At 41.7% G+C, this 25,689-nt stretch overlaps 1 protein-coding gene across 8 annotated transcripts in view; it reads right to left on the bottom strand.

Annotated features, from left to right (window-relative positions):
- The window catches only part of LOC143963677 (CD276 antigen homolog), a 132,619-nt gene that overhangs the window by 90,120 nt on the left and 16,810 nt on the right, over positions 1-25,689 (bottom strand). For 6 of the 8 annotated variants that reach the window (XM_077473387.1, XM_077473388.1, XM_077473390.1 and 3 more), the window contains 3 exons: positions 9,561-9,643; positions 8,610-8,945; positions 886-1,011 (listed from right to left, as the gene is read on the bottom strand). In XM_077473387.1, coding sequence (XP_077329513.1) covers positions 886-1,011; positions 8,610-8,945; positions 9,561-9,609 — 511 coding nt within the window. In that variant the 5' untranslated portion in view covers positions 9,610-9,643. Of the gene's footprint in view, positions 1-885; positions 1,012-8,609; positions 8,946-9,560; positions 9,644-16,897; positions 17,514-25,689 lie in introns of all 8 variants that reach the window. The other 2 variants (XM_077473389.1, XM_077473392.1) reach the window with 1 other exon arrangement.

Here is a 25,689-nt window from a genome sequence, read left to right as displayed (position 1 = left end):
ACCTCTGCATTTGACTCAAGAGGAACAGCTCCTATTGCCTCCTCAGATGTGAGAGATACTTATCTTTGGAATATTCTATTTTGTCGATTGCCTTCTGAATTGGGATCAACTGTCATCTACAACATCTTGAAATATTTAATGTGTATGGCCTATACACTGATGGTAAGGGTCAGTGTTTTTGGGTGGAGGCAATTGGTCTCTTACCTTATTCATTTTCCATGGTGGACTCATAGAAGTTTTGTCTTTTTGGTAGCTGTTATCCTGAATGGTTCTACCTTCTTTTTCATGAAAGGCAAATTAGAAAGGAGGTAGGGACTTTAAAATGAAGTGGCTAATTAAAGTCCTAACCTCCTTTCAAATTTGCCTGATACCGGGATGGAGGCGCTAACCCGTGCCTCATTTAAAGTCCCAAACTGTTTTCTTTTTCATGAAAGAACTTTTACTATGAAGTTTATTCGTTTTGTATTGTTAATGAGCGCTACACTCCCTTTTTTAATATCTTTTATTGTTTCCAGCAATTAGTGTTAGCTGCTATTCGTTTGTCTAATATTTAGCACAACAAATTTATTATTTTTATTGATAAATAGCTGCACAAATATCGTGTGACATAAAAAATTGCAACTACCACCATTTCATTCTCCAGGGCCACTGCTTTCAGAAAATATATACTATTTAGGGTGAGTGGGTTTACAGTACTTTTTCTTTTTAATTAGACTGGAGATATATTTTTTTTTAAAGAGAAATTGTAGTGTCTAGCTTCCCCATCCTACTTATATGCAACATATTTTTGCAGTATTGCAGGTAAACTTTTAAATTTACTTCTACAATTGGGATCTTAAAATGTTCACCCCTAATGTTTTATAATATGCTGTATACAGTATGTACCTGTTTTTCCCCTGCTTCTCTTTCTTCGCCTTGAAAAAATGCATGATGCAACCACAATGCTGAAAATTACCACAGGCAATGAAATAGTGATTATTGAACTTCTGTTTGTATATCCATATGTTTTTGCTGAAATACAGAAGGAGTGAGAAGTCATTTTGAAAACACATAATCCAGTCATTTTCCTGTAGTGCAAATGAAAACACCATATCAAATTGCTGTTTTCTGTAACTAGAGATGAACAAATATGAAAACATCTGCTGTGTTTCAGAAATCTGATTCTAGGAACTGGATCTGGCAATGACAATTTTATAAAACAAGAAAAAACACAACACAGGCTTGCATTCCTATAGCTTGAAGGCCCAAAAGAATATTAACCTACTGCAAAACATTCATACTAGTAGCCTATGTGTCCAAAAGCATCAAGTTGGTACCTCAAGAGCTCATAAAGCAGTATAGGCTCCCCTGCAAAAAAATGGCAGCCTATATATAGGCTACTTTCCCACTGGGACGTTGCGGGCGTTAGCGGTAAAGCGGCACTATATTTAGTGGCGCTTTAACGTTGTTTTAGCGCCGCTATGTGGCCGCTAGCGGGGGTTGGAGCGCTGCCCCATTGTTTTCTATGGGAAGGGGCGCTTTAGGAGTGGTAAATACACCGCTCATACAGCACTCCAAAGATGTGGCTTGCAGGACTTGACCATCCTGCAAGTGCACCACTCCAGTGTGAAAGCCCTCGGGGCTTTCACACTGGAGACACAGCAGCGGCTGTTTCAGGGCACTTTGCAGGCGCTATTTTTAGCGCTGTATCGCCTGCAAAGCACCCCAATGTGAAAGGGGCCTTACCGGTGGAGTGTTTTTCCTTTGCTCCATGGAGATGTGAGAATACTTTGTGTAGGTGGTTTATGTGCGCCTTTTCTTCTTACAATTGTTTGGAAAAAATATAGTCCTAAAGTCCACAAGTTGCACTTAAACAGAAAATTGCATGCCCATTCACCACTTCTGCTGCCTATCGTAACTGTTCAAATAAACCTGAACTCAAAAAGTAATGATTTGTTATGTTATAAAGTAAAGTAGAGATGAGGTTTGAGGTTAGAGATTCATGATCCAAATAATACTGTGTACTATAATACTATGTACAGATTTGTCCAGGGGAACTTGAACTATGACCAGGAGACTTAGAAGGGTCAAGAAGGGAACTTTTGGTTAAGTCAACCACCTCACTATGTGGAGGTGGGAGGAATGGGGCAGCCATATTGTCAGTGAATTTAAAGCTATTGTAGGGAAAGCACAGGAAAAGCTAACAAACTGCACATGAAGACATTGGGGTCACTGTACTTTAATTCGGCTTGCTAGCTTTTTGGCCAATTAACAGCGTTAATGCCTTTTTTGTACTTATTATTGCGACATTATTTGTCTTAATTATTTTTGTGGTTGATTTGAGTTTAGTGGTACTGGATAATGTCTAATCCATAATTTCATTTTTTTTTCTTTTGCTGCATGACTTAAATTTATGTTGGCTTTTGTCTTATATTTGTGATATTTTGGGGGGTTGTTTTATTATTGTTTTGTTTATAGGGCCTATCCGCTGCATCACTTGAAAGAACAAAAACTGTAAAAAGAGTTTACACATAAATCATATCACATCATATTGCTTACATTCACTGCAGGTTTCTATCCTCCTAGATAAAATATGTGGGAAATCACCTGCCTGAACTCTTTTTCTCTAGTACAATTCAGCCAATTTTCCCTCATTAGAAATATCCTGTCGCTGGTCAATTATGCTATCAGCAGTTTTTTAATTCTTTATGAGAGCCTAATAGAACTTACAATCTACTTGGGACAAGCCAAGCCAGACATAATTTCGTAGAGCTCTTTTTCTCACCTTTAGCTGTAACATGTATATAAAAAAACTTACTGTAGGTGAGGAGTTCTAGCAATTTAGGTGGGAACAATAAGAGCTTTTTCTGCAAACCAGAATGCATGCTACTGGACAATGTTTTTCAGACAAGATTGACATAATGTGCTACACTTGCTTCTAGCTTACCATTACTTTCTCATCAGAATTCTAATAAACTAAAATGATTTCAACATGTTTTGGTGACCAGTGCAGAAATGCTGCAGTCATTGTATGCTCAGATCAAATTGGGTTTATGCCAGGGGGATCCACCTTTATTGACTTGTATAGGTTTTTTTACTAATATGCATGCCACACATGATGCTATGGGATCCAGGGTTGCTTTGGCACTGGATACCCATAAAGCTTTTGATGCATTTGAATGATCCTATCTGCCAGAGGTACTTGTGAAATTTGGCTTGGGAGATAATTTCCTCTGGTGGGTTAAGTTGTTTTATCACAAACCGCAGGCTAGAATATAGGTGAACAATTATACTGTATTTCAGACTCATTTACCATATCACGGAGCACTAGGAAGGGTTACTCCCTAACGCCTCTGTTATCCATCCTAGAGATAGAACCACTGGAAGAACTAATAGGATCCAATTCCACTATAGCAAGGTTGGTTGTTAATGGGCAGGAAGAAAATGTGTCTCTTTATGTAGACAATATACTTATTTATTTAGAAAATGCCTGTTCCTCTCTATTGAGTGTCATCCAGAGATTTGGACAATTATTGGGTTTTCAGGTAAATTCAGGTAAATTGGAAAAAAGCAATCATTGGCAAGCAGACCTATTTTATCACTTTTATTAACAAGTTATCATCCCTTCCCCGTCAACTCTTTTCTACCTTTAAATCTCTACTTTGTCCTCCACTGCCTCCACCCACTAACACTAACTCACCCAGGAGATTGACAATCACTTCAAAAATAAGATTGAGCCAATTCGTGAGGAGATCCCTGCTGTACAGGTACCTTTCCTACTTAACACTCCATGTCCACAGGTACAATCATATTTAACCCCGCCACTATAGACGAAGTTGCTAAACTCTTTTCTAACATCCACCTACCCACCTGCCCCTATTCACCATGTTCCCTCACAAATGCTAAGGTCACCCTCTGGTTCTATCGTTCACTCTTTAACTCACATCGTAAATCTCTCCCTCTCTTCTGGCATTTTCCCTAATTCTCTAAAACATGCACTAATCAACCCATACTTAAAAAGCCCTCACTGGACCTCACCAATCTTATCAATCTATGCCTTTGAATGTCTAGTCTACAACCAAGCGACCACCTCACTGAAAATAACCTTTCTTAAGCCCCTTCAGTCTGGACTTCATGGTCAACACTCCACAGAAATTGTTATCCTAAAACTTGATCTGCTAACGAATGCAACCAATGGACACTATTTTGTACTTCTACTCCTGGACTTATCTGCTGCCTTTGACACAGTGTGCCACCCCCTTCTCCTCAAAAAAAATCCACGCCTTTGGTCTAGATGACTTTACTCTTCGCTGGTTCTCATCCTACTTATCCAACAACACCTTTACTTCCAATTCTACTTCCTCCACTTCCTTTCTCTGTCTAGCTCCTCCAAGGTTCTGTTCTTGGATCTTTCCTATTCTCCATCCACACCTCCCTCAGTCGATAGCCTTCCATGGCTCCCAATACCATTTTTACGCTGACAACACACAAATGTATCTCTCTACCCCTCAGCAGTCTCCTCATGCATCACTAATTTACTAACAAACATAGCCTGGATGTCACACCACTTCCTCAAACTCAATCTATCCAAAATCAAGGTCATAATATTTTCTCTCCCACATGCCTCTTCCCCTGAATTCTCTGTCAATATTTATGGCACAACTATTAACCCGTCCCTGCATACCAAGATTTTAGGTGTAATCCTGGACTCTGAACTATCCTTTCAGTCCCACATCCCCCTGTCCAAAGCTTGTGGTCTCAATCTCTGCAACATCTTCAAAATATCCCCCTTCCTAACCAATGACACCACTTCTAATTCACTCCCTGGCCATCTCTCATCTTGACTACTGAAACTCCCTCAACATTGGATTACCTTTAAATAGGCTACCCCCCTTCAGTCCATCATAAAAGGCTGTTTCCAGGCTCATTCCCCTTACCAACCAGTATCTGCTATTCCTCTCCGACCAATCCCCCCACAGGCTTCTGCTCATCCAACTAACTAAATTAAAAAATACTAACAACTTACAAAGCCATCTGAGGCCCCAGCTACATCACTAACCCAGTCTCAAAATACCAACCTAATCATTCTCTTTCTTCCTCCTAAGACCTCCTGCTCTCTAGCTCCCTCATCACCCCCTCCCATGCTCCTGGACTTTTCCCAAACCTCTCCCATCCTATGGAACTTCCTACCCCAATCTGTCTGACTATCTCCTACTCTGCTTGCTTTTAGACGATCCCTAAATGTTCTCTTCAGAGAAGCCTATCCTGTCCCCATCTAATAACTGTACTTTTATTTTCTCCATCAGCTCACCCCTCACAGCTATTACCTTTTGTATCACTTGACCCTACCTCTTATATTGTATGTTCTAAGGAGCAGGGCCCTCTGGTTCCTCATGTATTGAATTGTATTGTAACTGTACTGTCTGCCCCTATGTTGTAATGTGCTGTGCAAACTGTTGGTGCTATATAAATCCTGTATAATAATAATAATTCCCATTAGTGGTTTTACCCTGAATCTAATAATGCTGCTTCACCTTTGGAAGCAGCCATCCTTTCTTCTTATGAATCCCTGCAAAATGTATTTCATAAACAGTCCACCATGTCTAGGGGGAGTACTAAAATATTGTCTATGACACTATGTATATTCAAAATTTCTAAGTTGACTACTCCTTGGGCAGATCATGAGTGCTCCCCTAATGCTCCTCTTTGGCACAACCCCCTTCAAAGGGAATTTTTCCTGCACATGATGGATCATTCTGGGCTAGGCATGGGGTAAAATTAGTTTCCCATTTATTCTCCTGAGGTACTTTTCGACCATTCTGAGTTTTTCAATGGGACCATATAAATTTCCTCCACAGCATAATTCAGGAATTTACAATTACGACATACTGTAGCGGCACAATTTGGCTTTACTAATGTAATTCTGCAGCTCTCTGCACTGGAAAACCTATTATGTGACCCCTAATATGTGACAGCTCATTCAGAGATAAGGTTATACAAACAAAATGTCTTTATTGTTCATATTATACCCACTGTCTCCTTTTCCGCCTGGGTAAATTACTATCTGCTGTCTGTGCTAAGTGCCCCTCTGTGGATGGTACATTTTATCACATGGTCTGACCAGGCCTTTTGGAATATTTAACAATAAGTTGTATGACAATGACGTCATAAAAGAGCCCATAGCATTTTGCTAAGCATAATTACATAGAATCATCAGATAATGAACTGGGAATAACTGGGAATAAATGCCTACCGGATGCTTTAAAATCAAATACTTGAATCAATTGAATATTGTAATTCCTCTAGAGCCTAATTCAAAGGTGCAAGTTGCGCCTCTATGAAAGAGGCTACAGTAAGAAATGCCCTAAAAAGGCGTACAATCAAGCCAAATATCAAAAGAAAAAAAAAAAAGAGGTGGTGGTAAGAATGATTACACGTTTCTCAGGACAACAAAAAAAAAAAGTCTGCAAGATAATGCAGAAATATTGATACCTAGTACTCGCTGATGTCACCGTATCCCAACATCTAAAAACATACCCTGAAATAACTTTTAGAAGGTCGAGATCACTAAAAGATAGCTTGGTCCACAGCCACCATAAATCCATAATAGAAAGCAAAAACAGACTCAAGGGAAACTTTCCCTGCAATAAATGCAATTTCTGTAGGTATATCTATGGAGCCCAGCAAATCCCTACCTGATGGACATATTTATAGACCACCATTTTTGGCCAATTGTCAATCGGTGGATTTCCTTAGTCTCAAAGTCTAAGGTGGAGACACCCATCAGTAGACATATGAGTATTTTTCACGGATTAGATTTATCAAAGATGCATTTCTTTGCTCTAGAGCAGGGGTTGTCAACCCCCCAGGTCGTGGCCCACTACCGGGCCATGGCCTTTCTGCAGCCAGGCTGTGCATGCAGGCGGCCGGCAAGAGACACTTTTTCAGAATGAGCAATGACAAAATCCATATTGCTCTCCACTCCACAGCCAGAACCGCTGCTGCTATTCTGAATGGGATGAGGCGAAGGAACATTTGGAACTCACCACTGCACAGAGGCCTGCCTCTGTGCTAAATGGACCAGTGCTGCCACCAATGCAGTGATGGCAGGCAGCGTGGCAAGTGACATTCCACATCTGGTGACAGGCAATGTGGCAGGTGGAGTGGCAAGTGACATTCCACATATGGTGACAGACAATGTGGCAGGCAGCGTGGCAAGTGACATTGAGCATCTGGTGGAATGCGACGTGGCAAGTGACAAGCTCAAGGCTCCCACTGATTCTGCATTATGGTGAGTTGAACTATTTCATTTATTACTACAATGTAATAACAGATATAATGTGCTTCATTCACCCTGAGACCATATCAAGCATGGTACCATGATGATTGACGCGCTAACTCCAGCCATTGCCAATGAAAAATAGTTAACCCCCTGCGTGAAACCGGTCCTTGGCACAATTTTTTTCCATGCTGCCGGTCCTCAGTGCCAAAAAGGTTGGGGGCCGCTGCTCTAGAGTATCTACCACTGAATGAGAGAAGAGCTGATAATAACGACAATCAAATAAAAATAAATATGCGCCGCTAACTGCAGTAATGAAAAGTGAGTGGTCAAGCTGAATAAAATAAATAAACAAAAAAATCAGCAGTGTAACATCACCAGACAGACTAAATCCATATGATAAAAGAAACCAATAATAATCAAACGTAACCAATAATGCATAGGAGTGGATAGAAATCCCAAAGCAAAATAATTAACCAAAAATCGCATAAAGTGAAAACAAAAATAGCATAAAATTACATATAATGCCAAAGTCTTCAACATAAAGTGCAAGGAGTGGATAGCATTCACATAAAATGCATGGGAGTGGATAGCAATCACAAAACAGAACAATTAACCAACAAAATCGCATAAAGTCAAATAAGTTGCATAAAATTGCATGATTTTATCATATGGATTTAGTCAGTCTGGTGATGTTACACTGCCGATTTTTTTGTTTATTTATTTTATTCAGCTTGACCACTCACTGCAGTTAGAGCCACATATTTATTTTTATTTGATTGCTTTTTGTGTGGGAACACTTTTTTATGTTTGGCAGCTTCTGTTGGCCTGTGTGGATTTGTTTTAGCTGTTCACTTTGGTTTTGCGCATTAATCTGCCTTTAGTTTCCTTTGCTAATAACGACAAGCTGTTTTTACAGCGAGAGGCCCAGTGGATTCATAATCTATCAGCTCTCAAACCTCCTGGATTAAATGATGCCTTTCGTTATAAACTTTTTTTTTTTTTTATAAAGAAACCGATATTTAATAAAATTTATATATAAAAAAGAAAAGTTGTACATTTGTTCTTGCCACATTTAAAGTCCCGCCTTTTGCCACTGTTCCTGTTTACCGTCTTTATTAGTTTGCTCATGTGACTGCCCAATATTTGTAATCCTTTACGCTGTCTATTCAGCTACATAGATGATAGTCTCCCTAACTGCACTAAGCTTCTCTTGTGTTTGGTCCTTTTTCTATGCCAACAAAACAATAGCTGGAACTCCTGTTTGGCCCCATGGCTCTTGAGTTACCTTCATGAGTTTGCCTTTTCGGTTATTAAACAAATAAGGCGTTGTTTTAGTTATTTAACTTACCTATAACAATGAGCTCTATATCTATAGATTTATACTCCGTAATCCATACAAAACATTCATATATCCCAGTGTCTGATACTTGTATATTTTTTAGCAACAAGGACGCATTTCCCTTAGAAAACTCTTCAATAAAAAGATTTGTACGTTTAGTAAATTTTTCATGCTGCATTTCCCTTTGAAATGCCCCTTCTAAGACATAATGAACAGGAATGTTTTCACTTTTAAATTTCCAGAAAATATTAATTGTTGAGTGAGAAAATCTCTCATTAGGAGGGAAGGAGCAAGGCAAGATCACATCTTCATTTACAAATCCGGAGATTACCGTGCTGACATCAACTGAAAGAAAGAAAGTTTCAGTTCATTAGAGCAAGATTTATTGAAACAAAGTACTTTATATTTTAAAATGTGTTGTACATTTGACATATAATATTTCAGTATTTTATATTATATGATTTGTTAAGGCCAAGAATCTTCTACAAAGAGTTATTAGTCATGATAACCTATAAGCAGTCATCTTTGTCTGTTTTGACTGCTTAGTGGCAAGGTGAAATCTAAATGGCAGATATAAGCCGTTCATTGTTATTTGTGCTGCTCATTTTAATCACAGGAAAATGCAAATGCATGTGCAAATAGGAATTCATTTATTAAAATAAAAAATACAATCAGGGTTAATTTATTAAAGAAGTATAGACTGCACACTTATTAAAGTGAAATTCTACTTTCAGCTTAGTAAATGACGCAAGCACACTAGTAAAAGCTAATGCCAATACAAAGCGCGCTGATGACATACTATTGGAATTTTGAGGTAAAATGAAATAATTAGGAGAGTATACTTCATCTCTGTTATGTATGATATAAAATTGTTACATGTAATATTTTATTTACTATCCACAGAACAGCAGCAAACAATTGTACATACAAATATTTTATATTTGCATTTTTTTTTATTACCTGAATGTAATAAAGATGTTAAAATTAGGATATGTGACAGAAGATACATCAAGGCAACTGTATCCCTAATTCATTGTAGAGACCTACATTTAAAAAAAATGATTTTAAGATATAAAGATAACTTTAATTGTACATTTGTAAAAAAAAACATTTTGCTAACTGCTAACTGTTAACAAATAAAGCTTTAAAAAAAAAAAAATTACTAGAAATGATTAATGCAGAAATTATTTTATTGATTACCTACACCTAAGCTTATAATAAAGTTTGCCCATAGGTACAGTAAATATCTCCTAAACGTGAACCATTTATTTAGTAGCAGCCAGTGATGTCACCAGCGCATGTGAGTGATGCTCTCAATGGGCAGCATGCCAAAGCAATGCATATTAGCAAATCCATTACCTTGCAAGAAGAAGATTTTTGGGGATTTTTTTGTGGTTTACTACCGCCTTAAAGTGACAGAAAAGATATTATACTTATACCCTTTTGGTCTGCCTGACTGCTCCACCAATTTTCGAACTATGATTCTTTCCAATCGCCCCAATGTCAATTCACTGCACATTAGTGAAAAAATAGTCGGTGGAAGGAACTACAGCACTTGGTAGGGGACCAGGCATGCAACACATCTGAATGTATTAATCTTCACCCTGTAGGCCTTATTGTGTTTTCCAAAATGTAGTATTTCTACATTATTGTCACTGCTAGTATTTTTATTGCTGTTGTTTTTCATCTCTTTGGCTCATTTTATATATACTGTGTGTATATGTATATTATTATTTTTTTCACAACAAATATTAAGCAGTTTAGTTTTATTTGTTTTAACGGGCTATTCGTAATTGTAAATAGGAGGAGCCACGGTTGCCAGCTGCCTGTTGTCCATTGTTGCATTATTAAAAATGTAAAACAATTGTGCAGTGCTCTTACTCACAGAATCAATAGCAGAAGATAGCTAGCTGGTGTGATTGGAGGCTACATCCCAGAAACAGTCTGTCTAACAAATTGTATCATAGGTGTATGGGGCTTTCCTGGCACTAGTGTTGGGCGAACAGTTTGGGCCAAGTAAAAGTTCGGGCCTGAACATTGCCTGTTAAACTGTTCAGCGAACACTTGAGTTTGTGGGGCGCTCGGCAGGATGTTTGCTCGCTGAGTGCCTCACAAACCATTGGTCAGGCACAAGGCTTTGTCAATTAGGGCAAAGAGCACTGTCAGAGCCCTAATTGGTTAGAGTGATGATGACTTTGCCCAATCATGGCTCAATGCTCATAGTCCCACCCCACACTATAAAAGGTAACCTGCCATAGAAAACTTTTGTATTGTTGGAGTGGAGATAAATAGAGCAGGGCTCAGTTTGCTTCTAGCCACTTAGTGTATTCACGTATTGTGACTCTGAGTGTAGAGTGTTAGTGCAGTATGATGCCGCATACACACGGTCAGAATTTCGGCCAGCAAAAGACAGATAAAAGCTTTTCATTGGAAAATGCGGCCGTGTGTATGCTCCATCGGAATGGCCGAATTTCTGTCAGAAAAAAATATTGAGAGCATGTTCGTGTGCATGCAATTCCGACATGCAAAAAAACATGCATGCTAAGAATCAAGTACGAGATGGAACTGCTCAGTCTTGCAAAACTAGCGTTCGTAATGGAGATCACACATTCGTAACACAGATCATTTTTAAATCTTTCAATGCAGTGCATTCTCTTCTTCTTTATAATGCTAAAAGAATGAAGTGGTTTTGCTGCTCACATTCACACAGAGTTCTCACAAATGTCTTTCTTTATTATTTCTCGTGATTTAATGAATTATAAAAAAAATGTAAAAGCCAGATCTCCATAATGTTTAGAATAAAAAAAATGTTTTGTTATTTTTTTTGTTATTTTTTTAACCACTTGCTTACTGGGCACTTAAACCCCTCTCCTGTCCAGACCAATTTTCAGCTTTCAGCGCTGTCACACTTTGAATGACAATTGCGCGTTCATACAACACTGTACCCAAAAGAAAATTTTTATCATTTTTTTCCCCACAAATAGAGCTTTCTTTTGGTGGTATTTGATCACCTCTGTGTTTTGTTTTTTTTTATTAAAATTTTTTAAAAAGCCCAAATTTATTAATTTTTTTTATATTTTGTTATAACATTTTGCAAACAGGTAATTTTTATCCTTCATTGATGTACACTGATGAGGCTGTACTGATGGGCACTGATGGGCTGCACTGATGGGCACCGATGAGCTGCACTGATGGGCACCAATCGGCTGCACTGAGGTGGCACTGGTGGGCACTGATATGAGGCACTGAGAGGTGACAATGATGGGTGGCACTGAAGGGCATTAATAGGTGGCATTGGTGGGCACTGAGACGTGGCACTAATAGGTGGCACTGTTAGCTGGCAGTGATGGGCACTGATGGGTGACAGTGATGGGCACTGATGAGTGGCAGTGATAGGCACTGATAGGTTAAGCTGAAAGGCAGCACTGCTAGGTGGCACTGATGAGGCACTGATTGGCAACACTGGTGGGCATTGATTGGTGGCACTTGTGGGCATTGATAGGTGCACTCATGGGCATTGATAGGTGGCAGTGGTGGGCACTGTGGGCAATGGCAGGTGGCACTTGGAGGCACAGAGGAGTAGGCAGATGTGCCTCCTTCCTCTTCGGGGCCGATGTCCCTTGAGCATAAGCCGGTGATCGGCTTTTTTTTCTCCTCACGCTGTCAACATGAGGAGAAAAAAATCCAATTATCGAGCTTTCGTTTATACACGTGATCAGCTGTCATTGGCTGACAGCAGATCACGTGGCGAGGGGCCGGGACCGGACCCTTACTCGGATCGGTGATCACCCGAGTCTCGGTGACTCGTGATCACAGCACACGCCGGGCACAACCTGCAGGAGGGGGCGCACAAAGGGGAGAACGTCCTATGATGGCCTCACGGAAATTCAGGTCTGCGCTGTGGCCGTCATTCGGCTATAGCGCGGACCTCAAATGGTTAATCAAGATCCCCGTTATTTTTTTTTTGGGGCAAATTATTTTATAGTGATCTCCATTTTTTTTGTATGTCATGTTACCACAACACCATTATTATCTTGTAATTGTAATTCTCAAGGAGGTTGTTTGGTGTTGGTGTCCCTTGTTAATTTGATATTGTATTTTTGAAATGTAACTGCATACTCAATAACAAACTTTCCTTTTTGAAGAAAAACACATAGGCAAGTATTTCAGAAATCAAAATAGCCATTTATTCTGGGTCATAACAAAATAAAGAGGAGGGCAACACTGAAGAAACTGGTGAAATTGGCAAAGCCTTTGTACCCCAGGGCACACATCAATTATTTTACAGTCAAAATTGGTGGCCTGAGGAGTCCTTTTAATAGCGAGCACAATCCTGTCCAGGACTACAAAAGATCAGGAACAGCAGCAGATGACATATCTGTCCCCAGGCTGTGGTGATATCACAGCCTGCATCTTTTGCCAGACCAGACTGAATCTCTGGTCTTCCTTATGCCGTGTACACACGGGCGGACTGTATGGCGTACTTAGTCCGTCGAAACACATTTCAGCGGACAGTCCGCTCGTGTGTGGGCTTCAGCGGACTTTTTCAGCGTGCAGTCTGACGTACTAAGAATTTTGGATTTTTCGAAATTCTGTCCGTCGTACTTTGGTTTCAGCGGACAATCCGCTCGTCAGTATGCTAGTTCGACGGACTAAGAATGGCGCATGCCCAGAAAGGATTTACATGGCGGAAGGGTGCTTTGCTGTGTATTGGACTTCCTATTTCTAGTCCCGTCGTACGTGCTGTACACGTCATCGCGCAAGCTTTCGACGGACTGTTTGTGCATCCGTGTGTGGTCAAGTCCGTTCAGTCGAAAGTACGACGGACTGTCCGTCGGATTGTATGACGAACTAAGTACGCCATACAGTCCGCCCGTGTGTACGCGGCATTAGACGCTTCCTTCCAGGCTGTGGCTTTGGTGTTGGAGGTATGTAGGAGGTGGAGGAGGAGGAGGACCCTGAGGAGGAGGACCATGGTTCAACTCACAAATGTGGGTTTGTCTTGTGAGTTGGCCCCTCAACCCCTTATTTAGGGCTTTCAAGATCATTTCCTTACATAAGAGGCATTGGCCCTCCAACATTTCCAGCATTTTGCATGCTGTAATGGAGGCAAAGTCCTCTTGAACACTGTGGGGGTTTGTGAGGGCGGCAGTAGCCTTCAGAAATAGGCCAATTGCTGCCTCCTCCACGTGACTCCTCTTCCTGATACTTTTTTGTGGAAGGCAGAGTGGAGGCACCTGGGATTCGGGCAGGCTACTGGGCCCGGGCCACCTCCTGGACCCTAGCATTTTTAATTCTTGTCACAATCATTTGTGGCCATTACTGTCTATTGATATGTAAAACACTTTGTGAAATCAGAAATTAGTGATCAAAACTAACATATATTTCACATCATTAATTTGACAAACAGAAATATTTTGAAGAATGCTATACCTGACTCAAGCTGGGCTCCTCCATGTTGCTGCCTGGAAGGCCCAGTTTGGGCGTCAGAAACCTCAGCTGGGGGGGGGGAGGAATCCTTGAAGGAAGACTGGAGAGTGCTGGCCTGGGTTCAGACTGGCCTGCCAGAAAATGCAGTCTGTCATAGTACCACAGCCTGGGCACATAAATGTCATCTGCTGCAGCTCCTCATCTCAGGGAATCCTGGACCTTCTTGTGCTCCCCATTATAAGTGCTCCTCGGGCCACCAATTAGGGACTTCAAATAGGGGATGTCTGCAGTGGGGATCACAAATTCCACCAATTGATCCAGCGCTGCCTTCCTCTTTGTTTTATTATGAAAAAATGGGTGGTTCAGCTGCCACAGAAAGGGCAGCTCCCTGTACATATCAATGAATTTTGCTAGAAATTCCCTATCATTGAAGGGATCCATTTTCTCTGCAAGACACAACACAAGACAAACCCTAATGTCAGGCAAAACTCTCCTAATCTTGACCCAATATAGGCCTCAATCTATAAGCAGTATAGGCCACTGAGGCACCAACTTCAAATTGTACCTTCATTATAATGATCGTCTCTCCCGTTACATCGTCCTCCGCTCACAGATTGTATGTACGATACACATGTGTTACACTTTATATACACTGTGCGTATATTTATATATATGCTTTATATACACTGCGCATGCGTGAAACTCTGCCTGTGGCACCCGCCCATGATGTTCTTTCTAGAATATTCCCCACCCATTCTCTTTATTTGCAGTGGGAGACGACATAGCGGAGACACAGCAGGTGCTTAGTAGCAGTAACGAGGAGGAGGAAGAAAGCCTGGAGCAAGAAACGTCCGGATCCTGGAGGAGAAGATTTAAGGCCACAAATATGCCCTTTGAAGAGATGATGGAGATGGTGGGCATATTGAAGAGGGCCAACTATGATGGGAAGTATGGACTGTACCTAAACCCAAATGTGAGAAAGGCCAAGATCATGACTAAAGTTGTGAAGAGTCTGCGGCAAACTTTTGGGGTACGACGATCCAAGGAGCAATTGAGGAAACGCTGGTCAGACTTCAAATTGAGGGAGCAGGATCAGTACAGAAGGATCAAGACAGTTCTTCTAAAAAGTACTTGTCGTGTGTTCCTATTATTATTATTACTTGCATGTGCTTTCCTTTACTGTTGTACAGTTTAAAATGGCTACTTTCATGTTCATGGGCGGCACAGTAATCGTTCATAGTAAACATTGTTCATTTGCCAACTAAATACTATGTTTTTGCCAGATACAGGGTTAACTACATTTGCTCATGATAATTTGTATTTTAAAAAAGTTTAGGACAATGTTGTCTAAATGTGTTTGAAACTAGAAGGAATATCAAACTAGATTCAGTGGAATGTAAGGAGAGGACACTCAGCAGCTTTTTACACATCTGGACTAAGGAGCACTAGTGTGGGACACCAGAGCATATTTTTTATGGTGTCCCACACAGGTGTGTACATGTGTGAAACTTGTCCAAAAAAGGTAAGTATTCCAGCTTGGTTAAGGGAATTAATCATGTCTTCAACTTGGAACTCTGTCCAAACAGACAATTATACCTCACTTCCCAGCAATGTTTCATATTCCTATTTCTGACCTCAAATATTTGTGTGCTAAGTATACCTTTTGCTTCATTTTCATAGGGGAGCAAAGACTCGGGACGTCTCAGCACACCAGGGCCCCCCACCTCCTGAAGAAGAGGAACAGGGGTCACCACAATCTGAGGATGTGGAGGAAGGAGAGGTGATGGAGATTGTCACCACAACAGGTGAGTGTCTGACACCGCTGATTCAGGTAATAGAGGGTATGCATACATTTTTATAATACATGGTGTGTATTTTATTTTTTAGGTGATGTACAGGTTGTGGAAGAATAATCTCATAATTTCACCAGTGACAGTGCCCAAAGGCTAATCCATGAGATAATGTGTTGTAGTCGGGATTTAGACTGTATAAAGCAAAAAACTATTGAAATTGAACAAAAAACGAAAAACAGGATTGATGTCCTAGGAAGACTCGAAATATCCCAAAAATGTCACCATTTTTTTATACCACCAATTTATTTAACATTTTAAAAGCCAAATTTTGAAGATGCACAGTGTGTCAACATGTGCTATCTGCCATCAGGGGATATCAATGTATGTGTTTTGTGGCCGCAACCTCTTCCTCAAAACTCAAGTAGGAGAGAGGAAGTGGTTGCACCCCCAAAACACGTCCATTAATCCCCCATGATGGGAGATAGCACTTGTTGACATTAGGCATGAGATCAGGAGTCCCCATCAGGATCCCCAGTTTGGCTCCCATCTTCAAAATTTGGCTTTTATAGGGGTCACTTCACCCCATCCGATGAAGGCAATATCAAGGTATTTTGGACACTATAATGTTTGATATTGCCTTCAGTGTTTAAATGTTGAACTTTGTAAGTTCTAGAGTTGTCTATGTTATGTTTTGAAACATGCCTGTTTATGTACCTTACATTTTTTAGAAAAAAAGAAACCAAGAATCAGTGTTTTTACCAAAAATATGTTTTGCAACGCACATGTACATGTGCACAGAATAAAAGATTTTATACTCAAAAATGTGTGGCTTCTTCTTTCAATGATCAATACCAGTTTTTGTATTAAGTTGGTGTTTACAGTGAGAATGGGTGTTATTTAATAATGCAAAATCCACTTGGCACTACAAGTGCAATAGGAGAACCTAGGAGACAGCAAAAATAAACCCAAGCAGTAAATGAAAATCCAGATTTTATCTGATAAAGCATAAAATGTATTATAAATTGGGTGGCAAAACAATGGCCCCCATCCGTAAAATATTGTAAATATTTTTACCTCAATTCACGGGCGCTTTGGGGGGGCAAGCCAGGACGGCTCACTTCCAGGACCGTCAGTGTTTCATTACTAAGTCCAGCCTAAGGCCCAACTGTTGCAACATAATTATCATTGTTTCTTTTTAAAAAGTTGTGCAGGATGCAACAGCTCAAAATGATATAGTTCAGTTTGTATTCCGCCATATTTATGGCAGTTTGAAAAACGCAGAACCGGCTGGATAGGATCCCAAACACGTTCTCCACAACTCTTCTGGCTCTGGCCAGTTGGTAATTAAAAACCCTCTTCTCTGGGGTGAGGGCCCTCTGGGGAAATGGCCTCATCAAGTGGTCACCCAGACGGAATGCCTCATCTGCGACAAACACAAATGGCAGTCCTTCAACGTTCTCCTCTGGAGGTGGCAATCCCAAACCACCACTCTCGTGATGTCGGTAGAACTCGGTCCAGCGCAAATACTCCACCATCCGACATCCGGCCATTCCTCCCCATGTCCACATACAAAAACTCGTATGTCGCCGACACTATCGCCATCAACACAATACTATGAAACCCTTTATAGTTAAAATAGTATGGCAAATTGGGAAGCCACAGTCTGCCATTCCTGTGGCATTGAAGGAAACTGTGGAGTCAAACAAGAAAAATCTAATTAGTAATTTTACACATTAACATTGCAAGCAGCTTAGACACAAACATTCTTGGCCAACATCAGTAAAACATTTTTTAGATGGACTATTTAAAGAGGAAGTAAACCCTGATGAGTTTACTTCCTCTTTCATTCCCTGCAAAGGCAAAGCATAATGGACTACTATGCATCGCATAGTAGCCCATTATGTGTCACTTACCTGACACAGGAGCCAGCGAAGTCGCCGCTGTCCCCTGTAGTCCGCCGCATCCATCTTGTTGGTGGGGTCTCGCAGCTCCGCCACTGTCATTCGGCGAAGCCGCGATGACGTCACTCCCGCGCATGCGCACAGGAGCCGACACGCGCGGCAGCTTCGTCGCGGAGAATGCCGCGCTCAGTGCGCCTGCGCGTTGCTGTCTACGGCGCATGCGCCATAGACAGCGGTGCCCGTTTTCGGGCAAATATCTCCTAAACCATATAGGTTTAGGAGATATTGCTTGGATCTACAGGTAAGCCTTAATCTAGGCTTACCTGTAGGTCAAAGTGGTTTGTAAGGGTTTACAACCACTTTAAAGGCTAAAATATAAGGCCCACTTATCAGATTCCTTACCCCCTCTGGTGGCCCCTTGGAAATATTTTAGGGGGTGGGGTATGTTTTGGACAGGTAACCCTCTCCACTAAGTAATGGAGTAACAAAGTAATGTGTGTTACTTTGGCCAGCCCCTCCTTAAATACACTATTGGCAGCCCACTGGACAGGTACGAAGTGGCATAATACGAAAAAAAAAATGGAAGCACATTTTTAGATTCTCTAATTACAGTACCTATCAAGATAATAGGAGAACAAAACTTTAAACAGTACCATTTGAAAGTATTCAGGCATGCCCTTGCACTACATGCTTTGGTGAATTCATCCATAAATATGAACACAAAAGAGGTCGGTATAGTGTGTATGGTTATGGCAAAGTCAGCAGATAGAGGATTGTTATCAGCTGACTTAGAGGTTGGGGGAGAAGGTTCCAAATGATTTTGGGACTCTAAAAAAAGCCTCTGTCACCCTGCCTGAATTTAAGGACACAAATAACATTTGTACACATTTTAGGGGGTGTTTAGGGTAAATTACTACAATGGAGCTGACTAAATGCATTGTTAAGTGATTAGACTAGGTGTGTATGGGCCCAGGATAGTATGCTGGGGAGGTTAGTGAAGGCAAATATGCATGAAGGACAAAAAAGGAGCATTAAAAGCTTACAACACGCATGAGGATAAAGGGGACATCCACAGCATATTCCAATCATGGTAATTAGGGAAGGATGAAAAAAATAAAATACATTAGCAAACATTAAAAACATAGAATGTAATATTAAAGGGGAAAACTTACCCTAATATAGTTCTTCTGCAGGACCTGAATGATGGCAAAACAGGTGTAGCGCCGGTTCCTGAGGAACACACATTATGTGTTTTTGTCATTTAATATTCCTGGAACCACAGTTTGGTTTTGGGTTCAATTATGCTAAATTTTGATCTCAGTACCAGTCTAGCTGGATTGCATTGTGTTCTGCTTGACCATAGTTGACGCTGTCATCTTTGGCAGGTGCTTGAACACAGTCCAGTTAGGTGCATTGAGTGCAAATTCTTTCTCGGAACCAGCCCAGTGGGAGTGTCGTCCTGCTGTGCATTCTGGGAGAGGGTACTTAAGGTGCTGACATCACGTGATTCGGGCTTCCGGTCCAGAAGTGCTTTCTGTCTGTTTGGTCCTGGTCCTCCTGAACAGCCCCCAGGGATCTCATGGCTTGGGGTGTGGATCCACCCAATTCCGAGTCTTGGGGATGGCTGGCCCAAGGCTAAGTAACTGGAAAGAGGATTCAGAGGTGGTCCGTTGCCGTTTCGGTTTGTGGAGAGGCCCAGTAACTGGAGGAGCATCCAGGGAAGGACTCTTCGGGAGAAGGCCACGCAAAAGGTTGGCTTCTCAGAACAAGCCTGGAGGCTTAGTTGAAAGACCCCAAGCGAATCTAGTCTCGTATGGTATCGCCGGACCGGCTCCAAGATGCTGGTACCATACGAGGGTTCTCTAAGTTTGTTTACATCCTTCAGTTATTCAAATGTTCTACAACAAGTCTGTGGCAAAGACTTTATTCAAGTGTTCTACAACAAGTCTGTGGCAGAGACTTATTTCAAGTGTCCTGTAGCAAGTCTGTGGCAGAGGCTTTGCTTTGTTTGAGCATCCTATCGGCTGCCAGGCCTAGTGAGAGAAGGACAATCCGATAAGGGTGAGGATCCAGTTGTGAATGGCTATTCTCTGGATTACCTAACATGAGAGACTTTTCTATTTCATAAGTTACAAGAGTACTTGGATTTTCTACCTAAACTCTCTAACCCTTTCTGAGAGACTGTGTTTGTTTATTCTTCTTGCAAATAAAAATCCCTCAAGAGGATCTGGTGTCAGTCTCTACAGTTCTTGGGCCATCTACATCGGGAAACCCCTAGACATACCCGAGGTCAAGAAGGTAACGGTAAGCCCAATTAAATCAGCTGCTGCTTTGGTGGCCAGTGCTACATGTCTCTGGAATAATGATCCCCAGAGCCTGGGGGAGATGCCTGTTGAGAACTTGAGGTCCTGCAGGCTTCTCCCAGTCACAAAGTACCCCAACGTGCCGACTAGTCTCTGCTCCAGAGTGGGCTTGCTGCATGCAGGTATCCTGCCTGCTAATATAAGGGGTGAGCAAAGCCAACAGACGGTGAAAAATGGGGCCCGTCATCCTGAGGCAATTCCTGAAATCATCAGGATAATTCTCACAGATCTCATGAAGTAAAGGTATGTGAGAGAATTGGTCACACATGAGTAACCAATTCTTGGTCCGTGAATTCCTCCTCGTCCTGTTCATGGACTGGGCTTGTGTCAAATTAAGAACACCAACACCAAGCCCACGCACAGCACGAACTCTACGACGAGCACGTACCTGCAACATGGTTTCAAAATGGTCAGCTGGTCAGAATGAACTAAACAGAAAGCACTGAAAAACAGAAGGGCCTGAAAGAACAAGCTGAAAATCAGAAACAAGCGGAGCAGAATGCAATGGTAATCAAATACGGTACTACTATAAATAGCACGCACTGAAGAACAAATGTGAACTGACTACACGCACTGAAGAACAGATACGAACCCACAAGCACAAACTGAAGAGCAACAATGATCTGAAAAGCACAAGGCTGAAAAGCGCGAATCGTCTCTCACCAAACTTCTACTAACACGAGATAAACGCGAGATTAGCAGAAGAAGCCCAAAGGGTGGCTCACTGGCTATTGAACTTGCCTTTTCTAGTCCCGTTGTACGTTGTGTACATAACCGCGTTCTTGGTGGTCGGAATTTGATGTGAACGTGTGTAGGCAAGACCAGGGCCGTCTTTAATATTGATTGGACCCTGGGCAAAAAATTTCTTAGGGCCCCCCCCCCCCATGCAATTTCGCTCTCCACCTTCTCTGAGACATAAAATAAATAGCAGCTAGACTTAAAATCAGTTTACTGTATCAGATCCGGCAGCGATTGCGATTGGTTACCAGAGGTTACAGCATATCATTACTGCTTACTGACTGGTTGCTAGAGGTTACAGCACTCCTTAAGGCTCACTGATTAGTTGCTAGAGGTTACAGCACATTTCTGCTTGTTGATTGGTTGCTAGAGAATACTGTACAGTAATACTGCTCAAGTGGTTGCTATAGGTTACAGCACATCTTCTCCTCACTGCAGGGGGGCATGATATACCTATGAATGCTTCCTTTATTTACATATCAATGCCATTGGCCTCAGCTATTTACATATGCATTTGACTGCTATTTACATATGAATGCCAGTATTTACATGTAAACACAGGTCTGCAGGTGAGTCATCTGTACACAACAATAGGGCAGAGCTGGGCAGCATTAGTAGCAGCACAGGACTAAAACTTCAAGGGACAAGGGAATGTAAACTGGGATAGTTGGCAAGTATGAGGCAGCTGCTTTGGGCCCCACAACAATGACAGGGCCCTGGGCAGCTGCCCCTTTTGTCCTGCCTTAAAGATAGCCCTGGGCAAGACCGCTTGAGCAGAATTCCATTGGAACTCTGTTGGAAAAAACTTCAAAAATGGTCGTGTGTACGCGGTATTAGTGTAATGTCAGTATAGTGTGTCGGTATAGTGTGTCAGTAAAGTATAGTGTCAGTAAAGTGTAGTGACAGTATAGTATAGTACAAATACAGATAACACAAACTGCTAAATATTACAACTTAACAAATAAAAAGAACAAAACATTCCATACACTTTGCTCAGCCATTCTAGTAATTTATTTCAAGGATTAATGAATAACAAGTAGATTCCTTAGATTCCTGTTCCCTCTCAACCTACAGAGTGATACATCAGTAGAACATTAACTCATAGTTTGATTTATACCCAAGGTAACGAAGAGTCAGTCACTGCAAAGGAGTAAAACCTTATATATCTTAGGCTAAGTCATATTGGGGTGAATGGATTCAGTCTATGGACTCCTGATCATCAGCTGTGTCTGTCCACAAGTTTGCTGAGTCTGTCCATAAGTGCCAGATCTTCTCAATTTTTTTAGGGAAACCCCGAGACAAATAAGTAGCTTTGTATAAGGGTGCAACCCTATTGATTAGAAGCTTCCAGAAGGACAAAGTAGGGGCCGTAGCTGATTTCCACTTGAGCACTATTGCCTTCCTGGCATAAAATAATAAGAGACCCAATAGAGTACGCAACACCCAACACCCAAAGCGTCAACTAACCCCAGGAGACAAACTCCAACCTTTACATGGATGTTTGTTATTTAAAAAAAAAAAATGTGACTTTAACTACTTCCCTCCCGCCATATAGCAAAATGACAGCTGGAAAGTGGTTGCATTATCCTGACAGGGTGTCATATGGCGTCCAGCAGGATAAGCCGCTAGCACTCCCGTGGGGGTGCGCAGCATGCCGATCCGGGACTGCGAATGTCCCTTTGGACAAATGTAAACAACACAGCGTTTACTAGGAAATCCCTGCTTCTTCTCCTCACACATCGATCATGTGATAGAGCAGGATAGAGCAGGGATCAGTGAGTAGATTACTGCCTGTCTGAGTATTTTACACCTTACTGTGCACCACATGGCCCCCCAATAAAGAGAACCTGGCACCATAGTACTGTCACACAATCCATCTGGATCTGTCACACAATCCATCTGGATCTGTCACACAGTCCATCTGGATCTGTCACACAGCCCATTTGTCCCACAGTCCATCTGGATCTGTCACACAGGCCATCTGGATGTATCATACAGACCTGTCACCAGTACTCCTATTGATACTGCCATCATTGAACTGTCAGTACTGCCATACAGGCCTGCCATCAGTACTGCCATCAGTACCATCACACAGGCCAGCCATTAGTACTGTCACCCAGGCCTGCCATCAGTGACCTGTCAATACTACTAGTAGCACCCTTACACTGGCTCGCCATCAGTCCTACCATCAGTACTGTCACACAGGTCCGCCATCAGTACTGTCTTAATGGCCAAAAGATTTTGAGGCACATGAGGCATGACCATGCTTACTATGTTTGATGATGAGAGCAGCGGGGAGCTCCCATCATCCTATTCTGGTTTGGAATATGAGCCAGTAGAGTGTAGTGGATTGGAGACCGAGTCAGTGGAGGAAACCGTCTCTCCTAAAAGAATGAGATCAGGAACAAGATCAGAAGACCTTCCTACCACCAGCAGCACCAGACTCCAGGAAGAGGAGCCCAGTACCAGTACTGGAATTACACACCCAACCCAAAAAATCCGGGCCCAGTCCTACCTTCCCGATGCCCTGGCAAACCCCTTATGGTTACCTGCCAGCTCAGGGTCAGCTATAATCCCTCCTTTCACCGCAGGTGTGCAGCCCAACACTTAAAATTTTTTGCAGGTAGATTACTTTTATCTATTTTTCCCAGAAGATTTGCTTCAATGCATGGTGGACCAAACAAATCTCTATGCAGAACAATTTATTACCACCAACCCCAATTCATCCTACGCCTGAATGTTCCATTGGCAGCGTCTCACACTAGACTAATTCAAATTGTTTTTTGGCATTACATTTAATATGGGACTTACAAAGAAGAATGAACTGCATGCCTACTGGTCCACTAACCCCATCCACCACATGCTGATATATTCTGCTGTCATGTCCAGGACACACTATGACATGATTATATAACTCGCAGTGCTCTCCCTGAGATCATCCCAACCACAACAAATTGTACAAAATACGCCCCCTAATAAATTCCCTTTCCAAGCCATTTCCTGAAGTGTATGTCCTAGACCAAAATATTTGTGTGGACAAATCACTTATCCACTTTACTGACCGACTGCAGTTCAAGCAGTATATGACCAGTAAGACAGCCAGGTATGGGTTAAAACTAAACAAACTTTGTGATAGAGCCACTGGATATGTGTACACCTTCTGCATTTATGAAGGCAAAGACTCTCAGCTCCAGATCCCTGAGTGCCCCACATATATCAGAACCAGTGGGGAAATTTTCTGGGAGCTGGCATACCCACTGTTCAAAAAAGGATATCATTTACATGTGGACTATTATTATATCAGCTTGCCCCTTTTTCGTCACCTGTACCATGAAAAAAATCCTGGCCTGCGGTACCTTCAGAAAAAACAGAACGGGCTTCCCACATGTATTATCAAAAAGGCTGAAAAGCGGGATGTACGCATATATGAGGAATGAGGAAGTGTTGGCCATGAAATGGAGGGACAAGAAAGATGTTTCACATCCTATCTACCATCCACAATGACACCTTGGTGGAGATTCCAAGAAGAAGTGGTCCCCATTGTAAAGCCTGAATGTGTCCACGATTATAATCTGTTCATGGGGGGGGGGGGGGGTGCGGATTGATGACCAGATGCTACAACCATATTTATCAATCTGAACGTCCCGTTACTGGTATAAAAAAGTTGCATTTCATCTATTTCATATGGCCATGTTTAGTTTGTATGTCTGCTACCAAAAATCAACCGAAAACCAACCCATCAAATATATTGAAGACATTGCCACTGCCCTGATTTACCAGCAAGGACCCGCCCCAGGAAGTATTCGCTCTGATAGTGTAAGTCGACTTCATGAGCAACATTTTCCCTATAACATTCCCCTCACAGAATCAGGAAGAAGACACTAAAAGAAATGTTGTATATGCAGCAGAGAAGGAGTTAGAAGAGATACCAATACTGCTATTCCTTAGGGACCCCCTGACTTCAATCCCCAATTTACTGAAAGAATTTGACCTATTCCATCGTATCTCTAACTTAAAAATCTATTTTTCAAAATCCCACGCTCTTAATATTTCCCTTACACAAGATGTCATTGCCTTATGTCAGGACAATTTCCCATTTATCTGGAAACATGATTCAATACAGTACCTAGGGATAAAGCTTCCCTCACCCCTGTCCGACCTTTACGCAAAAAATTTTGCTAGACTCGCTCAAGCCATAGCATCAGACTTGCGCAGCTGGGACAAATCGCATTTCTCATGGTTTGGCCGCGCAGCTATATTAAAAATGAATGTCCTCCCCCGCGTCCTTTATCTCCTCCAAACAATACCCATTAGACTCCCACATTCTTTTTTTCAAATCATTTCTATGGAAACACAAACGCCCCAGAATAAGTTATGCCCAACTCACCAAACCGAAATCAAAGGGGGGCATCGGACTACCAGATTTCACAAAGTATTCACAAGCCTGTCACCTATGCAGAGTAGTGGATTGGGCGGTTCATGGTAACACTAAAGACTGGGTGAAACTAGAAGATTCCTTATCAGAACTTTCGACCAAAAGTACCCCTTGGATAGCCCCGCACCTTATCCCCAAAACACTGAAAGAACATCCACTTATAGGCGCCACTTTACGCAGTTTTAGAGAAGCAAACAGACAATGTAAGATTTCCTCAACCCGGCCTTTCAACCAGGAATGACTAACCACTTCCTCAGGAATATATGGCCGTTCAAGGACATACAAGCTCACCAATTTTTTCAAAGGGGTAAAATACTAGATCGCGACGCAGTCCCTAGGACCCCTGAATCAGATCCTATCCCCTATTGGGTATACTTTCAGATTAGACACTTCCTCCATAAAACAAATGTAGGCTCTTCCCTTGCGCGT

Source organism: Lithobates pipiens, unplaced genomic scaffold, assembly GCF_037356315.1.
Source record: "Lithobates pipiens isolate NorthernLeopardFrog02 unplaced genomic scaffold, aLitPip1_a1.2 Scaffold_8, whole genome shotgun sequence".
Classification (NCBI taxonomy): Eukaryota; Metazoa; Chordata; class Amphibia; order Anura; family Ranidae; genus Lithobates; species Lithobates pipiens.
The sequence above is the reverse complement of the archived record's forward strand: the minus strand, read 5'-3'. Positions and strand labels throughout refer to the sequence as shown.